This window comes from Lathamus discolor, chromosome 8, assembly GCF_037157495.1.
Source record: "Lathamus discolor isolate bLatDis1 chromosome 8, bLatDis1.hap1, whole genome shotgun sequence".
NCBI classification, from domain to species: domain Eukaryota; kingdom Metazoa; phylum Chordata; class Aves; order Psittaciformes; family Psittacidae; genus Lathamus; species Lathamus discolor.
This window is the reverse complement of record NC_088891.1, coordinates 20975689-20995507: the sequence shown is the minus strand read 5'-3', so window position 1 is coordinate 20995507 and position 19819 is coordinate 20975689. Positions and strand designations below refer to the sequence as shown.

At 44.5% G+C, this 19819-nt stretch overlaps 1 protein-coding gene across 5 annotated transcripts in view; it reads left to right on the top strand.

Annotated features, from left to right (window-relative positions):
* NEO1 (neogenin 1) overlaps positions 1-19819 on the top strand; it is a 188016-nt gene that overhangs the window by 152213 nt on the left and 15984 nt on the right. For 4 of the 5 annotated variants that reach the window (XM_065689077.1, XM_065689075.1, XM_065689080.1 and 1 more), the window contains exons 12-20: positions 1648-1697; positions 2506-2650; positions 3447-3557; positions 7704-7898; positions 8680-8775; positions 9853-10076; positions 12936-13074; positions 15470-15577; positions 18583-18777. In XM_065689077.1, coding sequence (XP_065545149.1) covers positions 1648-1697; positions 2506-2650; positions 3447-3557; positions 7704-7898; positions 8680-8775; positions 9853-10076; positions 12936-13074; positions 15470-15577; positions 18583-18777 — 1263 coding nt within the window. The remainder of the gene's footprint in view (positions 1-1647; positions 1698-2505; positions 2651-3446; positions 3558-7703; positions 7899-8679; positions 8776-9852; positions 10077-12935; positions 13075-15469; positions 15578-18582; positions 18778-19819) is intronic. The other variant, XM_065689076.1, reaches the window with a different exon arrangement.

Genomic DNA, 19819 nt, shown 5'->3' with positions numbered 1-19819 from the left:
TTGCTCCTGATCTGTTACACTGGTTTGTTGCAGGGTAACCCTTTTAGGTATTACAACGTGAACCACAGTTTACGTGCTGCATGTAAGCATCACCTCTCTTCTCATCATCCTCCTGATCTATGGGAAGCAATTGTGTGTTACAGCTGGAAATGTGATCCCTGTGTCACACCCTGAGCGAGGACATTGTCCTTATGGGTCATCACAGCTCTCTGAGCCATCAGCACATCATGGCCCTGCAGCCTGGGTGGTCACCTGTGTACAATGTACCAGATGAGGTCAGGCCTTTCTTGTCGAAGCGTGGACTACCACAGAATCATAGAATAGCTAGGGTTGGAAAGGACCTTAACCATAGAACATCCATTTCAGTTGTTGGCGTGGTTAAACTCTTCATCTGGTCTGAGTCTAAGCTTACCTTGACATAAAATGAGCTGTGCACATGGCGAGATACGTGTGTATGAATACACCTATGTGCACGTATCCTTTCCTGTGTCCTGCTGATTGTCCTTCTCTCACCACATTTGCAATGTGGATGTTCATTATTAATCAGTTCTTGGGAAACTCGAGTCTTTTCTTAAGGTTGCTGTGAAAGTCGGCACCAACCATGTGAAACAAACGGCAAAAAAAGCTTAACTTCATTTTCTTCTCTTAACCTGTGTTGCTTTTTAAAGGCCACAGCACACAACTTCCCTGGGCAGCCCATACCAGTGCCTCACCACCCTAACAGTAAAGAACTTCTTCCTTATATCCAATCTAAACTTTCCCTGTTTCATTCTGAACCCATCACCCCTTGCCCTGTCACTACAGTCCCTCCCCACCATACTTGCAGTTATTTAGCTCCACCCCAGTGTACCTTTCACTTTCTGCACTGGAGGGTGTTTTCCGAGGTATTGTTGTAGCTGGGGTGAGTTATATGGGAAGTACATAATTCGGACTAGAACAGCCTTTACCCTGTGGGCTACATCCTGGTCCTTGTACTCTGCTGCAGCCTCAGGGACCCTTATCTCTGCCTTTGATGTCATCTTGTGAGTCTGAAGTGCTGTGACAGGATTTCTGTGCTCTCAGGTTCCCGTTCACATTGCCTTTTGTCTAACGGAGTTACACAGTTGTGACCAGCGAGTAGCTACAGCTAGCAAAGGACTAACAAAGAGCCCAAGTTTAAAAGCAGAAACTGCTTTTGTGATGCGTTTTACCCTTCGGTAGCACGGGGACGAGATGACCCTGAGCTTTTCCGGTTACAGAAAATCATGATCACAGAATCCATGGCTGGAATTGTAAATGGGGGTTCTCAGAATCAATCATGAATATTAAAGATTTGATTCTGAACAGTACAGAATGTGATCTCTTTTCTTAGAGCTTATGGGAAGTACCTTTAAATGGAAACTATTTGTTATTTAGATACCTTTAGTGAGCAGAGACCTGAATAAGAAGTGAGTTTGTTCTTGGACAAACAAGGATACGGAAGCCTCTAAGCCAGTCAGTGCATGTCATAAAGTACCTGCTGTATGTTGTAGTTCTTACACAGCGTCTTAAACCAGAATGGTTTGTACTTTCATAATGATTGATAGCAGAGAGCGTTTGTGTATGAAAATACAGAACTTGGTACAATATGTGGCAAGGTCGGAGTTGTAATGCCATGAATGTTTCTAGTCCCCAGTGCTCCGCCACAGAATCTGACGCTGGAGGTCCGCAATTCCAAGGTAAGATGGGGAGAATCTCCTCTTTGTACATAAAAGCTTGGCAGGGCTTAGATTTACCAAATCTGGGGTCTTTTCTTCTACTGTGCTGCTTTTCAGCTGTTTGTATAGGAGAATATCTGAACATGGTGCTTGAAGCCCTAGAAACTCCAATCCCATTGTGGGTTGTATGTATGGAATGCAGTGAAGGCCATGACAATGCACCAAGGCACGGAGCCTAGTTATGAAATAGGTTTCATCTGGCACAAAGGCCAGAAACAGCACGGCTCAAACATGTTCCTGTTGATTAACTGTTGCTTAACGTTGTAGAGTCCTGGGCATTTTAAAGAGGAAGTTCTGCACTTGGGCATTGTGACTTTGGTGATTATGAATGGAGATTCTTTAAAAAGCCTTTTCTGACAGCTCCCAAGTATCTTCTTTACCACCTGTATGACTAAAACTAAATAACTTCATGCACATAAACTACAGGTCAGATAACTTGTACCCTTTAGAGAAAATACAAGTTCTTAATGATAGATCCTCAGGTAAACCCTATCTTAAGATAACCTGAAGGAAATGAAAGGGAAACCCAAGGAGGCTGTTTGTATCAGAAGGTGTAACAGGATCAAATGCTTTGAGGTGAACTTCTGTAGGCATGTGTATGACCTGGGTGACTGCTGAATCACAGGGTTTTACTTGTTACGTACAGGCTCTGCTTTACTACATGAAAATGCAGTACTTTGTCCTGTGTCTCATGAATTCTTGGCACTAGGGTAGTTTCTCTGGCTGTGTGGGGGGTGATGACATTGTAATGACCTTCTGCCTTCCACAGAGCATCATGCTTCACTGGCAGCCTCCTCCTGCAGGGACACACAGTGGGCAAATCACTGGCTACAAGATCCGCTACCGTAAGGTGTCCCGCAAGAGCGACGTAACAGAGAGCATCGGTGGGACCCAGCTCTATCAGCTCATTGAAGGTGAGCCATCATCTGCAAGTATTTGTTAGCACAAGGGGGGTTTAGATGCCTTTAGTGGGCTCAGGCTGAGGTGTTTACACAGGGTTCTTACCTTGGAGGAAAACTGAAGACACTTCAAATGAGTGTGTGTAGGTTATGAGTTAGTGTGGGCTGGCTGGCAATGACCAGTACATAGAACAGGAGGAAGGCTTCATTTGGTTGTTGTTCTGTCTCTGTAAATGAACAGTTGGTCCGAAGAGAAGGAATTGTGCCTCTCCAGAAAATGAATATGCACTTTTTAACAAGATGTTTTGATTTGTTCTCAGAAACTCCAGCTGTGACTCAGGAAGTTTTGGTTTTCTCATAGAGGAGGAGCTGATCTCTGCTTGTAACTAGAGTGTGTTTTTGCCAGCAGCAAAGCCTGCTGAAGATGTTCCATATATCAAATTCTAAGTGCATTTTCATACTGCTTTCATTATTGACTATACACTCTTCCATACAGGAAACAAACTGTCTGCATAGTTTATACTCTTCACCTGGGTTTAGTTATGGAGTGGGTGGTTCTGTACTTTAATAGGCAGGAATTAAAGCCAGATGCAAACAGTACCTTGCAGGCTTTTCCAGTGGCCCACAGGGACAGTCTGCAGTGTCACAACCCTGGGTGTCTCCACTTCAGCTCTTGCACCCTGTGGTCAAAGCTGCGGTGTGGGTAGTACCATTTCCATTCTTGACCTCCTGTTATGCTCCAGTGGCACCAGTGGGGTGGAAGGCAGTTGGAATTCCTGCTTTGCTATCTTGGTTATTCTTTGTCTCTAAGGTCTTGAACGAGGCACAGAATACAGCTTCCGAGTAGCTGCCATGACTGTCAATGGTACCGGACCAGCGACCGACTGGGTGTCAGCAGAAACATTTGAGAGTGATCTGGATGGTAAGATCAGGAGTGTACCCATATTTGTGACATGAAAATCGTTAGAATGCATGGGCAGGACATGAATTGTATTTCCTTTTTCAAGTTTGATTGTCACTGTTGAAGGGAAACTGATTGTTTTCAGTTGGTTTTCCTATATTCTAATTGTACAATGTGCTTTATTTATGATTAACTGAAATTAAGCTCTGCTTCTACATTTCCTGTAGAACTGTATGATGGCATTAAGATTTTTCTGCTAAGAAATACCTGATTATGAATGACAGTGTCAGCGATTCAATATTTAAATAATAATACAAAATAAGGTTCATATTATACCAATAACAATCATAACGGCCCAAATTTTATATGGTAATAAAATTCATCATGCAGGGGTTTGTATGCTATGAAACTGGAACTGGAGGACTCTTTTCCTCTTGGGAAGTAAAATAGTGAAGATATATTTCCATAGCCCTCCAGTGAGGCTCATGAAACCATGGAAGTGTACACCAGATTGCTGGGAGTGGAGATTTAATCATAGAATCATAGAACAGTTAGGGTTGGAAAGGACCTTAAGATCATCCAGTTCCAATTCCCTGCCATGGGCAGGGACACCTCACACTAAACCATCCCACCCAAGGCTCTGTCCAACCTGGCCTTGAACACCGCCAGGGATGGAGCATTCACAACCCCCCTGGGCAACCGATTCCAGTGCCTCACCACCCTCACAGTAAAGAACTTCTTCCTTATATCCAATCCAAACTTCCCCTGTTTAAGTTTGAACCCGTTACTCCTTGTCCTATCGCTACAGTCCCTAATGAATGAATTTGCTGTTGGAAGGCACAATGTGGTGACTGATGAGGTGCCTTGCTTTTGGCTGCAGTGTGGGTACAGACTTGGGTTGGTTGTAGACTGTGTCAGATTTGACACAGGAACAAAGAGCAGAAAGCACTGTGTTCAGCCCTAGGCCTTTGCAAGCTTCCCATCATTGGTACCACACTTCCTTAAAATACTTTTCCTGGGCTTCTGGTTTTGCTCAGACTCTTTCTAAAGAGAACATTTGACCCACAGGAATTGGTACTTTTGTTATTGTTCCAGTTTTGGTAGCAGTAGACTAGGATGGACCATTATCTTCCATCAGAAGTCAAGTCTTCCACTGCTTCATGATACGCAGTGCACAGAACCACGTTAACATCTTGTTTTCCCTATGCAGGGTTTTTAGAAGTGGAGAATGTTCTGTGAAAACTGTTGACCTTTGATAGTTGGCCCAGATCTTGGTTATTTACTACACCAGGACAGTTTGCAGGTGGGAATCTGCTTCTTGCAGAATTCAGATCCAGGTGTGGAATACAAAATTCTGATCTGTGAGCATCTCCAAGGAATCTAAGAGCAATTAAAATGGAAGAAAAGTGGTTATTTTTAAAAGGATGAGGCGAATCTCACTGGAGCTGCCTACATGGAGCTGCTGATCCTGGTTAGACTGTTCCTGTTTCAGAAAAGCATTTAATTAGTGCTCTTGCACACGAGTTACCTTACGCTTTTTTGTAGGCCAGTTTCCCTCTTGGCTTTGTTAAAGTAGCTGCAGGGTCCAGTGATGTCTTTCACATCTGTGTGGCTTGAGATTCAGTTCTGCTGGCAGCTGGAAGACAGAATAGTGAAAGAGCTCCAGTATTTGCTCTGTGTGGTTGGAAGATTGCCTCGACAGTCAGCTGATGAAAGCTCTTGAGAGCCCAGGCTTCAATCTTTGTGTTACGCAAAGTTGATGCTTGACTTAATACTCATCCTCTTGCTGCTTACTCTCCGCTTCCTCATCAAGAGCAGTGCAAAGCCCGGTGTTCAGGGTAGAGTTGTGTTTTGTAGTTATTTAAAATGCCTTTTTAGAGTTGAAATCACTTTCATCTGTGTCTGTCTTCCCCTAACTGGCTGTGACACAACCTTGCAGCTCTGAGAACCTGCTCATTCCCCAAACCTCAGCAGAGCTCTGCACATAGGCAGCACTTACGGTACTGAAAGCGTGCTCTGCTTTTGAAGCAGAGTTCATTGTACTTTGCCAGAGGATAGCATCAGGACTAAGTTTAATCAGGGCAGTAGGAGGGAAAAGGAAGGAACCTTTTCATTCTGTGTGGGCTTTGCCATTTTCATTTTTCTCCAATGGGAATGTTGTGTTCCTTAAGAAATTCTCACTTTCTTTATGCATATGCTTTTCAATTAATTAAGTAATAAAAACTTCACAATTAATGTTACAACAAAACATGATGTCCATATGATTCTGTATACATGCATGAGATCTTTCTATATGTGCATGCTGGAAAGAAGGTGTACATGCTCCTATGGAGCCAGACTGAGAGAGCTGGGCTTGTTCAGCTGGGAGAAGAGAAGGCTCCTTAAGGGGAGACCTTAGAGCAGCTCCAGTGCCTAAAGGGGCTGCAGGAAACCTGGAGAGGGGCTTGGGACAAGGGCCTGTAGGGACAGGCCAAGGGGAATGGCTTGAACCTGCCCGAGGGGAGACTGAGCTGAGCTCTTAGGCAGAAGCTCTTCCCTGTGAGGGTGCTGAGGTGCTGGCACAGGGTGCCCAGAGAAGCTGTGGCTGCCCCATCCCTGGCAGTGCTCAAGGCCAGGTTGGACACAGGGGCTTGGAGCAAGCTGCTCCAGTGGAAGGGGTCCCCGCACATGGCAGCGGTTGAGACTGGATGAGCTTTAAGGTCCCTTCCAAGCCAAAGCAGGCTGGGATTCTAGGATACCTTTTGCTTTTCTTTCTTTACTAAGCTCATGTGGATAATTTCAGTACCATGCAAATCTGTTTTCAACCAAGCTTTAATTTCTCAGGTTTAATGGACATGTGATGCATAACTCCTTTTTATTCCATTGCATTTAAATAGAAACTAATTCACCTTACGGTGTCATCAATGGAAATGGGAGCCAGACTCTTACAGTTTAGTTTTAGGGGGGCTGTGTCATTTTGCAGTCAGTGCAAGTCCCCCGAGGAGCACATATGCCAGAGGTGTTAAACACTTGTACAGAGTTTCTCCCCAGTGCACCAACTTGTGTGCAGTTACAAATGTCACCTCCCCGATCGCAGTGCTGTAGCTTTCCTGTAGTTAATAGTTGTGAACTTTAATTGATCAGCTGTGTCAGCTGGAGACTGTAAACTCCCTGGGCGAGCAGGCCAGTGGCATATTATGGTCCAAATAATCCTCCTGTTGTGGTGCTTTATTAAATGCTTTTAGAGAACCGCTGCATGTTTCATTAAAATGAAATCCCTGCAGGAAGCACAGCCCTCGGAACTGATGCTGTTTTAGAGCAGGGAACTCAGCTTCTGTTTGCAGAGAATTATTTATCGTCTGCCAACGTACAGCAGGCTCCAGTGGCCTGACAAAAGCTCTTACTTAATCTGGGGGAAGATAAAACAAAGGCCTGGACACCAGTAGGTACAGCTGTGCTTTTATAGTGCTCTGAAGTTCTACTCCACAGTGGGGAAAACACCATCCAGTAAAAATACCTGGGGATTTCAGGGCCGTGTTGTGGAAGTTCTGCTATCGGGGATCCCCATTCCATCGCTCTGGTGGATTGCGAAGGGATTTGTGTTGCTTTACAGTTGCATTATAGTTTGTGAATTATGTTAAAAGAGGCCCAAGGATTTAAACAGTGACAAGTGTAGGACGAATCAGAAGAAACCTTTGTAGCACATGCAGCAGTGGTTTACAGACAATTCTTAGAGCTTTGGAATAGTCTGTTGAAGCCCAGGAATGTTGCTTTTCAGTGTAATTATTGTAATGCGCGCAGGTAAGTAACGTGATGGAGCTGGAAGTAGATTGGAGGGGAAGGATGTGATGAATTTCATGGCTTTTTTGAAAAATGACAAACTAGAACATGCACAAACATCAGAACATCTGCCTTGAAGCAGATCTGATGCTTTCCTTCAGTACAACTGCCCTTTCTTTTAAACAGAGGATCTATTAAAATGTATTAGTCTACAAATCCCTGTTAATTTCTTCTGCTTATTAGAGGTCTTTGCTCTCTCTTGCACAACAATGCTCCTCCTTTGGAGTGTGCTCATTTCAGTACAGACACAGGGTAAAGTGCTTCATTTGACCTTCCTAGCTCGTAGCTCGTTATGTAATTACCTTTATTTGTAAGGAATCCTTTCAGTCCATCATTTGTCTTTACCAGAAACCCGTGTTCCTGAAGTTCCCAGCTCCCTGCACGTCCGTCCACTTGTCACCAGCATTGTAGTGAGCTGGACTCCTCCTGAAAACCAGAATATCGTGGTGAGAGGCTATGCGATTGGGTACGGCATCGGCAGCCCTCACGCCCAGACCATCAAGGTGGACTACAAACAGAGATACTACACCATCGAAAACCTAGGTATGGTGAGATAATCAACACTCGTGCCTGGGTTTTCTCTCTCAGTTCTGCCACAGTTCTCTAATTATGGAGTTATAAATAACTAATACTACATGTGTGTTCTTAAGATGATCTTTTTCCTTATTGAACTATTGCAGTGGATGCCACACTGTTGATAGATTTCAAATAAACTCTATTTTCTGATGATAAAGAGGCAGAGGAGTAGCCCCCCACCCCCAAACCCAGAACCCGACATCCACTGAGTATGAAGCACAGTACGTTTTGATGTGCTGCCTTCCCTTCAACACTTATTAAAACGCTTCCATGCTGAGCAGCATTCCCTGGTTCTCCTTCTGGAGCTGCAGAACAGGTGGCCTCGGGCAAAAAAGAAACTCAAATGTCACCAAGATACAGTGGCATCTACTTGAAAAGAAAACTGGAGATTCAGCCCTCCAAAGAATTCTCTGTGTTAGGTAAAATATCCTGAAAGCAGAATAAACATTAGTGTCACAAACTGTGGGAAGTTCCATGAAAGAGGAGTTTTGAGTGATTTTATAATAGAGCAACTTAAAATAGTCATTTCAAGATGTTTTTCCTCACTGTTGTTTTGACTGTACTTGAGGAAGGTTTGCCGAGACTGCAGGCTTGTGCTGTAGGAGAACGGTGGAGTGCTAACACAAGGTCTGTGTGGAAATTCAGCCTAAGGATTTCATGTATTTCTGCTGTAAAATACTGAACAAAGAGAAGGAGAAAACGGGATTCACTGTGAGCTTGACTTAAGATGTTTGTTCTTTCCCTTTAGACCCAAGCTCCCACTATGTCATAACTCTGAAAGCGTTCAACAACGTTGGGGAAGGGATCCCTCTCTACGAGAGCGCGGTGACCAGGCCTCACTCGGGTAAGGGCGAGGGGCTGCTCTCAGTGTCTTGCACAGCCGGAACCCTCCATGAACTGCACGAGGCTGAGCTTGTGGTGCTGGTGTGTAACCGAGTGGCCTTGCTGTTGTGGTGGTTGCGTTCACACGTCCTCCATTCATCGAGCCACCTCAGATTGGTGTCATTTGTACATGACAGCACTTACCTTTCAAGTGCTAATCCCAGCCTGGTTCTCTGTGCAGCCTGTGCCAGTCAGTGCCTGAGCACCATTACCTCAGCACAGATCCTGTGGGTGCAGTTCTGAAGGCCCTTGTTTTGTGGTTTATGGACAAGTTCAGATTTTTGAGGGTCTTTTACACTGAGGTTTTGAATATGGTGCCTGCATTTTCTTCCTCTAAGTCTCAGTCTCCTGTCACTTACACTAAGCAAGTTCCTGGCTTATGTGTTTCCTGTCTTGTAATACATTAATAAAAGATTTTAAGCAGAGAAATTGGTTTGCAAGGGGGCTACTACGGTGCTGCAGCGCAGTGTTAGACTGCAGCCCTGTTAGACTCTCAGTGTTACAGTCACTGTGTAGCTGGAGTCCTTGTCGGTTATGAAGCTTTGCAGTTTCTTCAGTTAGTGCGGGCTGTGTGACACTGGGAGCTTGAGCACCATCAAGAGTCTGTAAAAGGTGCTGGGAGTTCCCCTCCATTTTTATGACGTGGCAGTTACCCAGCTAGGAGCTCAGCATTTTCCTCATGGGTTTTCTGAAGGGGAGGGATCAGTGGACATTCAGTCAAATACAGTTCCAATTACTGCATGTTGGGGTTCTTAGGCCATGGTTGAATGCAGTGAACACTAATACATTAGGTGTGTATATATATTAGCATATGTATGTTGTCTGACTGTCTTAAGAAGGGAACACGATGCAAGAGTAATTTTATTAGCCTGTCTTATGTCACCTATTAACTCTGGCTTTTCTCTCTTTTTCTCCATTTCTCACCTTTCATTTCATTGCACAACCCTGCATTTCCCCTTTTTGTTTTTGTTTTACGTTAAAATGCCACCTTCTCCCTTTTTAATTATAATACACTACTTTTTACCCATCAATTCCCTAGACACTTCCGAGGTTGATTTGTTTGTTATTAATGCTCCATACACTCCAGTGCCAGATCCGTCTCCCATGATGCCACCAGTGGGAGTTCAGGCTTCCATCCTGAGTCATGACACCATACGGATCACTTGGGCAGACAACTCTCTGCCGAAGAACCAGAAGATCACAGATGCTCGCTACTACACTGTGCGCTGGAAAACCAATATTCCTGCTAATACCAAGTACAAGGTATCGGAGCTTCACCAGCACTAACACAGCTGCCTTCCGTCAGTAACAAGTAGCTTCATATTTGAGGCAGGGTTAAATGAAGCAGAGTAAAGAAAGACAAGGGCTGAGGAAGCGGCGTAGAGGTGGGCTCTGTTTTGAGATGTCTGAACCGAGTTCATAGAATCCCAGACTGGTTTGGGTTGAAGGGACCTTAAAGCTCATCCAGTTCCGACCCCTGCCATGGGCAAGGACACTTTGCGCTGGAGCAGTTTGCTCCAAGCCTGGCCTTGACCACAGCCAGGGATGGGGCAGCCACAGCTTCTCTGGCTCACACCAGTTCTGCTCAGTTAAATCATTGCTTCAAAGATTCATCTAGACGTAGTGGAAGGAGTTGGTTTTGTGTTCTCTTTTGCATGTGTGGGGTGTTGGTGTGAGTGGAAGGGCCACGATGGGGAGCACAGGTGAACATTTCCACGGTTATGTGGAACCATGGAGACAGTGACAGTTTTACACTTTCTGCTTCACCCAGTTGTGATCACATCCACAGATGGGGACTTACCTTTAGAGGAGCCAGTAACACATTAGTAAGGCACATGTTACCAGTGGCTTCTCTTCAGGTAACAGATCTGAATTCCAGGGGCAAGTCATGCAGGGAAGATACCCTGGTGTCTTTGCGTTTCCTTTTGCAACCTTTCCTGTTCCTGCAAAGTTGACAGCGAACTTTCCCTTTGGGAGCTGCATGGGTACGACATCTGTGACAGTAACTTCATGAGGGCTCTGCCTCCCTTGATTTTCATCTGGTGTTTTGATTTGAAGAGCAGATTTGGGGCTGGCTTTATGGCTTTGGACTTTCTTCAGTCGGTTGGTTGGATCGTGTTTTAGGTTTTGGAGTTCTCAGGAGGCCTCAAAACTGCTGACTTCAGATTTCACATTTGAAATGAGACTCAAAGGAAATGGTTGTTAAAACCTTCAGCGAGTGGAACTCCCTTTATGCTCTCACAGAGCAATCTTGGTACAAACTGAGGGGTTTTAATTGAAATGAAAAGCTGTGTATATCTGTGTTCTCCCTCCGAAGGCAAGTTATTGAACCCTCATTCCTGTGTCCTGTGCAGAGGATGTCTCAGGAGTGATTTATACAGTACTGCAGTTTCATTAGCTAAATGTCAGGAAATCCCACCCTGTGGTAAATGAAGTACTGCACCGATCCGGTACTACTCTGGTGGACAACGCTGGTTACTTTTAAGAAAAGCAAAACCTTTTTCAGCAGCGTTGCTCCATCAGCTGCTGTGTTTCAGTCAGGTCTTGGGTAACTGTATGAAGTGTGAGCTAGTGTACTGTTTGTCGCAGCCAGCTCTAGCAGCAGTGTTATTTCTTGCATGTTCAAGGGCTGTTGGCCCGTTGCATCGAAGCTCCTCTGTTCCACCACCTTGCACGCAGCAGTTGTATGTTGGTGTCAGTTCTCTGGTATCCAGTGCTACATCAGGTCAACATAAAGTTGTTAATCATCCATCCCTCTTGTCAGTAAGTGGGATGTTGGTAGAGTTCATTCGTGTTTCCCATGTTTACTCCCCACTTCTACACTGTTGCAGACTCTCACTGAAGAAGAGTAATAACTTCAAACACAAGTTAAGAGGTTCTGCTTTTACAGAGCCTTCTTTCCTTATATCTGTGTAGGAGTAGTGTCAGTCTAGAGCGCATAAACCCAGGAACAGATGTGATGCAGTTCCTGAAGCTAATAAACTCTGCTATGCTTTGAACTGTGTCAGGCGTCTTTGCTGGTGGAGCAGGGTTGTCCTACTCACAGGCTACCCAAGATGTATCGGTGTGCACTCCAGAGTAAGCTGAAGTATTAAATCTTAACTCTTTAGGACTGTATAAAAGGAAAATAAACTTTACAAGGTAATATTTATGAAGTTTATTCTCTAGTAGGTGAGCAGCGTTCAGTACCATGGGACAGTTGTGATCTTAAACACAGTAAGTGGGGTTGAAAAATGAAGAAAGCAGAAAAGTCTCCTGCTCCAGTTTAGCCTTTCAGGTGTCATTGACATTCAGTGTGATGTGCAGTGAAAACCACCAAGTTTCAAAGGTGTAGATGAAAACCACAACTTGAGCCTGTAAAAAGGACTCAGGCTGCCACCTCTGACTGCAGCTACGAGCAGACAGGTGGTACAAACAGAATCGAATGCTTAAGTGTGGTTAGGCATTTCCCCAGGGATTGCGGAGGGGAAGAACTGATGTGCTGTTGTTCATCAGGGGTGCATCAGCTCCTAATGCAAAATGTAGGAATCACAGAATCAACTAGGTTGGAAAAGACCTTTCTTTTTATTTCTGAAAAAAATCTTATGATTTATGGTTTTAAAATCTTAAGTAGAGAGGATTTCTCCTTTGAGCTTGTCCTTCCTTGTACCTTCAGGCGGGGTTGTACCTTTGTTTTCCACATAAGTTAAAAATTGACTGAATGTTGTAGCAGGAATGTGGAAGGCAGATGGAGATTTCAAGCAGGACTGTTACTGTTAGCTGGGCTTCAGTGTTTTCCCTTGCCAGATCAGTTAATGAAGTGCTGTAAATGACCCCCCCCAATCACAGTGATTTGCCCTGCTGCAGAACAAGTGTGCCCAAGACCTCATATTGCCTTTTTTCTTCCCCTTTAATTTCTAATTGACTGCTGTTAAATGCTCTTGCTGATTGCAGAAAGCATTTCTAGTTGAGGATGAAACAACTGCACTTTAATTCTTGATGAATGAATTTTCATGACAGCAAAACCATTACAGAATTAATGACTGTGGTTATGAAAATGCTTTAAGCACTTACCTAAGACAAAGGCGTTTGGGAGCTGGCAACTGGTGGTTTCAGAAGTTACTGACTCTGTTTTCCTTTCAGACTGCCAATGCCACCACTTTGAGCTACTTAGTGACTGGGTTAAAACCAAACACCTTGTATGAATTCTCTGTGATGGTGACTAAAGGGCGAAGATCAAGTACTTGGAGTATGACGGCGCATGGAACGACTTTTGAATTAGGTACTCCTCCTCTCTCTCTGGAAGGGCCAGCATTCCCAGTGAGATGAACGGAGTATGCCACAACTCTGGGAGAGGGAAAGCATGTATTTAAAATGATTATGCTGATGAATACTTGCTGGGAGGTTCTTATCTTTATAGCTTAGAAACTCTGATTAAAATCAACAACAACACACTTCAGATTTCAAAGGGATGATTGCATGCAAAAGAATTTACGGCAAATTACAGAGAAGTAATAAATGATGTGCCACAGTTCATGGACAGGATTGAAGAAGGAAGTGTATGCTTGGAGCATCTCAGAGCACGGAAATACAAATAAGAAAATACATAGAATCATAGAATAGTTAGGGTTGGAAGGGACCTTAAGATCATCCAGTTCCAGCCCCCTGCCATGGGCAGGGACACCTCTCATTAAACCATGCTGCCCAAGGCTCTGTCCAGCCTGGCCTTGAACACTGCCAGGGATGGAGCATTCACAACCTCCCTGGGCAACCCATTCCAGTGCCTCACCACCCTCACAGTAAAGAACTTCTTCCTTATATCCAATCTAAACTTCCCCTGTTTAATTTTGAACCCATTACCCCTTGTCCTGTCACTACAGTCCCTAAATCTAACTTATTTTGAAGCCCCATAAAACCTTAGTGGGCTTCAGCTGCTTTTGAAAACATTGTCTTAGTTTTTGGAGGGAAGTCCATGATGTGGAGGCAGATCTGGACTGAGGCTCCTTTCCTGTGCCCAGCCCAGGTTAAAACACTTTATTTGGTGTTTGTGGTGGCACACATACAATCCCCATCCATAACTACATGGGGGATGGGAGAAGTTGCAGAAATGAAGTTCTTGAAACAGCGTTTGAAAGTCAGCACCAGAGGGAGGGTGAGATACAGGAAACTCACTTCCTCTGAATAGAAAGTAAATGCAGGGTGGTTGTAAAGGATATTTGCAAATGTGACCTAAAAGCCTGGAAACCAAGAAACAACCCCAAAAAGGCTGAATATCTTCTCTCATAACAGATCCTGTGATTTGTATTACTCACCAAAGTCCACAGTGCATGACTGATGGTTTTGGATACCCCTGAGTAGCAGCGCTGTGTAGGACTTGCTCCTCAGCTCCCGCTGAAGGAAAACCCAGGATACTGGGTTCAGTGTTGGTCTGTGTGTTAGAAATCTCCTGTAGGCCAGTCCTGGGGTTTGTTTTAGTCTCAAGTTTACTGTAGGGCCTTGAATTGTGCTTTACATCCATATGTTTGTTGAGTGTGTTTGTAAGAGTCTGGGATAATAGGTACAGTAACTGTTGAGCTTTTGCTACCCCTGGATTCTCGCTGTTACTGTGCACAGGGTTAGTAGGTAGCCATCTCAGAGGATGTGTGGATTAATTTCTAATAGGTAATATCCATAAAGCTCTTGAAATGCAGAAAGCCCTGGAAGCACTACATGTTAATATTACATTATTAAATATCCACAGCGGATTTACTTTGCTAGAAGTTACTTAATCAGAAGTCTCCTGTTTTTCACAATGTGGCTTTGCAGAGCCTGGGCTGGTCAATGCACCTTTGGAGACATTGGCTCTGTGCAGCCAGAAGCATTAATCTGAGCCCCAGCTGGAAATTTCAGTTCACAGCAAGCAAGGACTCACATTTCAGGCCTGCGCTGCAGCAACCTGTGTCATTTCCTCAGTGTGAGGCAGGAGGAGGCTGATGGGAGAAGCAAGCACGTTCTCCTTCTTTCTTTCTCTCAGTCTTGCTCTCTGGCAGCCCAAGGAAGAAGGCTGGACACTTGTGCTCTGGATTTCAGACGGTGCTGCAGATTTCCTTGCAAATTACACTGAATTCTTTGCTAGAGTCAACCAGCAGCTATGGATTATGTTTCTAAATCTCGGGTGGGCTTCCTTTGCTGGTTCAGGTTTAAGTGGCAAATTGGCATTACTCAGTCCCACCATAAACCTGAAAATATGGAGGTATTCCGTATAAAACATACTTATTTCACAAGTTTGTGTCATTTTTATGGTGTCTGAAAAAAATCAGTTGGAAGTCATTGACCCCGACTGTTAGAGCTGTACAGTGATGCTGTGGTTTTGGAGACATAGGCTTATTCAGTCTTGAATCATGGCACCTATTGGCAGAACCATGGAATGGTTTGGATTGGAAGGGACCTTGAAGATCATCTGGTTCTTTAGAAGCAGGTACCTCCTCCTGGAAAGGAGATGCTGCACACCATGTGGCATTTGCTGGTTGAATGGAGTAAATCAGTAAGACCACAACACACCATGGTGGATTTATCTGAAGGCTGAATGTTCTGAGATTTTACTATTACATGTGCCTTTTTCAATGGTAAAATAAAGGCAGATGTCTCTGAGGTTACTGTATCTGTCCAGTGACACGAGTCTGTCTGCTTGGTTGCAGTTCCTACTTCTCCTCCCAAAGATGTGACTGTGGTGAGCAAAGAGGGAAAACCTCGGACAATAATTGTCAACTGGCAGCCTCCATCGGAAGCCAACGGCAAAATCACAGGTGCAGTTTGCATGAGCAATAAAGTCTATACAAGATGCTGGTTAACAGCAGAATATAATGTGCATAACCGTGTGAGCGTGTTCCATCGAGCGAGCCAAGAGGTGTTTATCTGCTTTGTCAGTCTCTTTAGTTGTTCTGATTAATCATTTACTTTTGTACCCAGTCAAAATATGTTAACATAGAAAGTAACTGCAGTGTGAAATTGGAGTTAACCAGATAGAGATTTGTAAGTTTAAATATCTAAATAGCCTTTGTCTTCATCAGCTTGTGCTCCTCTAATGGCATGCCTCCAAAATCCATCTGTAATGCCTCTGGCACCTCAGGAATTTATTTAGGAGAATCCATCCCAGTGCTTATTGTTGTCTTTGTGTCATCTTTGTGGCATGGAACAGACTTAAAGTCAGTTTATTAGTCCCTTGACAAAACCATTAGGAGTAAACTGTTATTTGTCTCAGTAACTACATCACTTCCATGTGGGAGAAGTCATTTTAAAGAAAATATTACTGTTTCCCTTTGGTAGTTCCTCTCTGGAATCCATTTCTAAAGGCTTCCAGAAATAGTTCACTTCCATTTTCTCTTTGCTTTTGCCGCAGACTTTATGCTTGAAGCAACTTTTAGTGGTGCAGAGTTTGCAGTGTGGGGTTTTGCTTTTGTTCTCAGAATCAAACCTTTGGAAGCTGTCACCACCTGAGATCTGATAAGATTCCAGACAGGACACTAAAGCTAGTTAGATCTCTCTGAAAAGGCAGAACACTGGAGGCTTAACCCTTGGTTACAAAGCCAATTCTGTGTTATTATCAGCAAGATGCTTTTCCTCTATATAGGAAAGAAGGTTTGACTGGAAACAAGAGCCTCTATCATAAGTACGGGTTAAAGGACTTGGCTGCTAGTGGTCAGTAGGGGTGGGAAACAATAGGCATAAATAGCCCCAGCCTATATATGTTCCTGAAAAGATAAGCCTGTCATCATATGTACAAGGAGAGCAGGACACATACTCAATTTCCCAGGTAAAATATCTCCTTGCAATTCCTATTCTGTGAAAGAGAATCTCACCTTTATTCACAGAGTATTTATTAGGTTTTGCATAAGTAGCAGTTAACAGCTAAAAAATACATCAAATCAGTCTGTGGTAAGTCTGAGTCTCCCAAACAGGAGGTTAGGTTTACCAGGAACAAGGTATTTGGCAGGGACGTGTGGGCTGGGTGCCCTCTGGTGGGAAGAGCCCCTGCAGTGAGAGAGGCAGCTCCTCGTCAGAAATCATAGAATCCCAGCCTGGTTTGGCTTGGAAGGGGCCTTAAAGCTCATCCAGTCTCAACCCCTGCCCACGGGCAGGGACCCCTTCCACTGGAGCAGCTTGCTCCAAGCCCCTGTGTCCAACCTGGCCTTGAGCACTGCCAGGGATGGGGCAGCCACAGCTTCTCTGGGCACCCTGGGCCAGCGCCTCAGCACCCTCACAGGGAAGAGCTTCTGCCTAAGAGCTCAGCTCAGTCTCCCCTCGGGCAGGTTCAAGCCATTCCCCTTGGCCTGTCCCTACAGGCCCTTGTCCCAAGCCCCTCTCCAGGTTCCCTGCAGCCCCTTTAGGCACTGGAGCTGCTCTCAGGTCTCCCCTTCAGGAGCCTTCTCTTGTCCAGGCTGCCCCAGCCCAGCTCTCTCAGCCTGGCTCCAGAGCAGAGCTGCTCCAGCCCTCGCAGCATCTCCATGGCCTCCTCTGGCCTCGCTCCAGCAGCTCCACGTCCCTTTTGTGCTGCTGCCCCAGAGCTGGATCAGGGCTGCATGGGGGGCGGGGGTTCTCCCCAGAGTACAGCATGAGGAGAATCCCCTTCCTGAGCTGCTGCTCATGCTCTGGTGGTGCAGCCCAGCACATGGGGGTGGTTCTGCGCTGCAGTCGTTAACTCGGCTTAGTCCTTTCTATACACTAAACACCACCATAAAAACAAAGTGATGATGGGATTCCCTGCCCTGGAGAGCATGTCTGTGGAATACTTGTCTTTTTTCAGCTCTGATCTCCTTTTGGTGTGTATGGAATGGATGTGAAGTGCTGAGCTGCGCTCGTCTGGATTCCAGATGCTTATGCATTGTAATTGCTGACAAATTAGTACATTCACGATTTAAGTCGATATTCTTGTGCCACTATACTATATATAGTGCTTTTAACTGTCAGTATATATATAGATATCTCTGTGTGTGCGCATATATACATATGTGTGTGTATGTGTGTATATATATGTATATATATAAATAAATAAATAAATAAAATGTTGCCCCTTCTTGGCCAAGTTACAGGTATGTTGCTTTGTGACCTGGACAAGTAGCAAGCATTAAGCCTTCTCCTTACTAGAACCCCAGCCTGGCAGTGTGTGGGACAAAGAAGCAGCTGGAGACCCAGCCCTGTAGTGGTGCAAGTGCTTGTTTTATGCTGGGGCTCTGTGTTTCCTATATTAGAAAAGTTATAAAGCTTTTACTTCATAGTGGTTTGTAATTGCAGCATATGCAGGAGCAAAACTTCTCATACCTTTTCCATGCCTGTGACACGCACATAACTTCAGTTCTCTTCTGATCATCATCACCTTTATATAGACCCTGAAAAATAAACCCATTATAAACCACTGAGCACATGCTCTTCAGCTGTGCATGAGAATCTTTTGTTGTTTTAACATTAACTGTTTTTAATAACAGCTTTATGTTATTTTACGTTATTTGGTCTATGAACAGGCAAAGAGATGGAAATGAAGAATTTCTCCACATTCAGTGAACAGGGGTCAGAAGTAATTTTGACTTTTCAATGGCTTTTTTCCTCTTAACACAGACGTGTGAACAGTTTAAAACTTAAGCTGGGCTGGCTGGCTAAGGCTTGAATGCATTTTTAGTCTCTGAAAAAGTAAGAGAAATCCCATCATCATTTAGCTGTGTATAATGAGAAGTCAATAGAATATGTTCTGTGAGATCTTCCCACTGTCCTGGAGTTCTTTCATGTATAAAATCCTTTTGCTTTTTCCTTTTAATAGGATACATCATTTACTACAGTACGGATGTGAACGCTGAAATACACGATTGGGTTATCGAACCCGTCGTGGGAAACAGACTGACCCATCAGATACAGGAGCTGACCCTTGACACACCCTATTACTTCAAAATTCAGGCCCGCAACTCCAAGGGCATGGGGCCAATGTCTGAGGCAGTTCAGTTCAGGACCCCCAAAGGTAAATCACCACAGAGGTCTTGGGATCTTCCTCTGCTTTTCCTGATTGCAACTCCTATAAGGTCAGGGTAGTGTGAATTTTGTATTTCATAGAAGCATAGCCTGGTTTGGGTTGGAAAGGACCTTAAAGCTCATCCAGTTCCAACCCCCTGCCATGGGCAGGGGCACCTCACACTAGCCCATGTGGCCCAAGACTCTGTTCAGTCGGGCCTTGAACACTGGCAGGGATGGAACTTTCACCTCTTCTTTGGGTAGCCTATTTAAATTGGAAGAGGCAGGAAGAGCAAATGGAGTTTGACTTAAATGGAATTTTCTATTTGCATGTAGTTAACAGATAAGCAAATATTGCTCAGCTGCTTGATTCGTTGTGGTGTTTCTAGTTACTGGTGGGCACTTAGGTCTCACCTAGTTATAGTGTTCTAAAGGTGGTTTTTAGGAAAGCAGTTTATAGATATTTTAAGGTTGTGGGTCTTGTGTGTCACGCTGCAGCAGTACAAAGCCACAGGCTCTGCAGTTGGAGCCAGCGGTGCAGCTGTGTGCTGGTGACTTGGGTGTCACAGCGGGAATAATGAGATGGAGCAGCTCTTAAATCAGCAACTAATGAAGTGGGACAAATGCACGTTGCTTGGGAAAAAGTACTCAGAGGAGAAATATAAAAAGTTACGAGTAGATTTCTTGAAGTGTACCTTTACCATGCGAGCACTGGTGGTTAGAAATGGGAGCTCCCGCTGGTCTGCTTGGGCAATATGAAACTTTGATTTCTGTCTCTCACTCCTTCAAGCCTTGTGATCTTTCTCTTGTTTTCTCCTTTCCTGTGCTTGTCCCACTAGCTGAATCCTCAGATAAAATGCCTAATGATCAAGGTAAATGAACAGCCACGCTTTCTTTTTTATTCCAGCCTTCACACATTTTGTTTTCCCCGTCCATGTGCTGTTGTTGCTTGTTGTAAATGAAACTGTCTGCTGCTTGAACTGCAAATGAGCAAGTTCCTGTTGTGCTTTCATTAGTGGAAGAGCTGGAAGTCCTGTTTGTGGTTGGGGTGG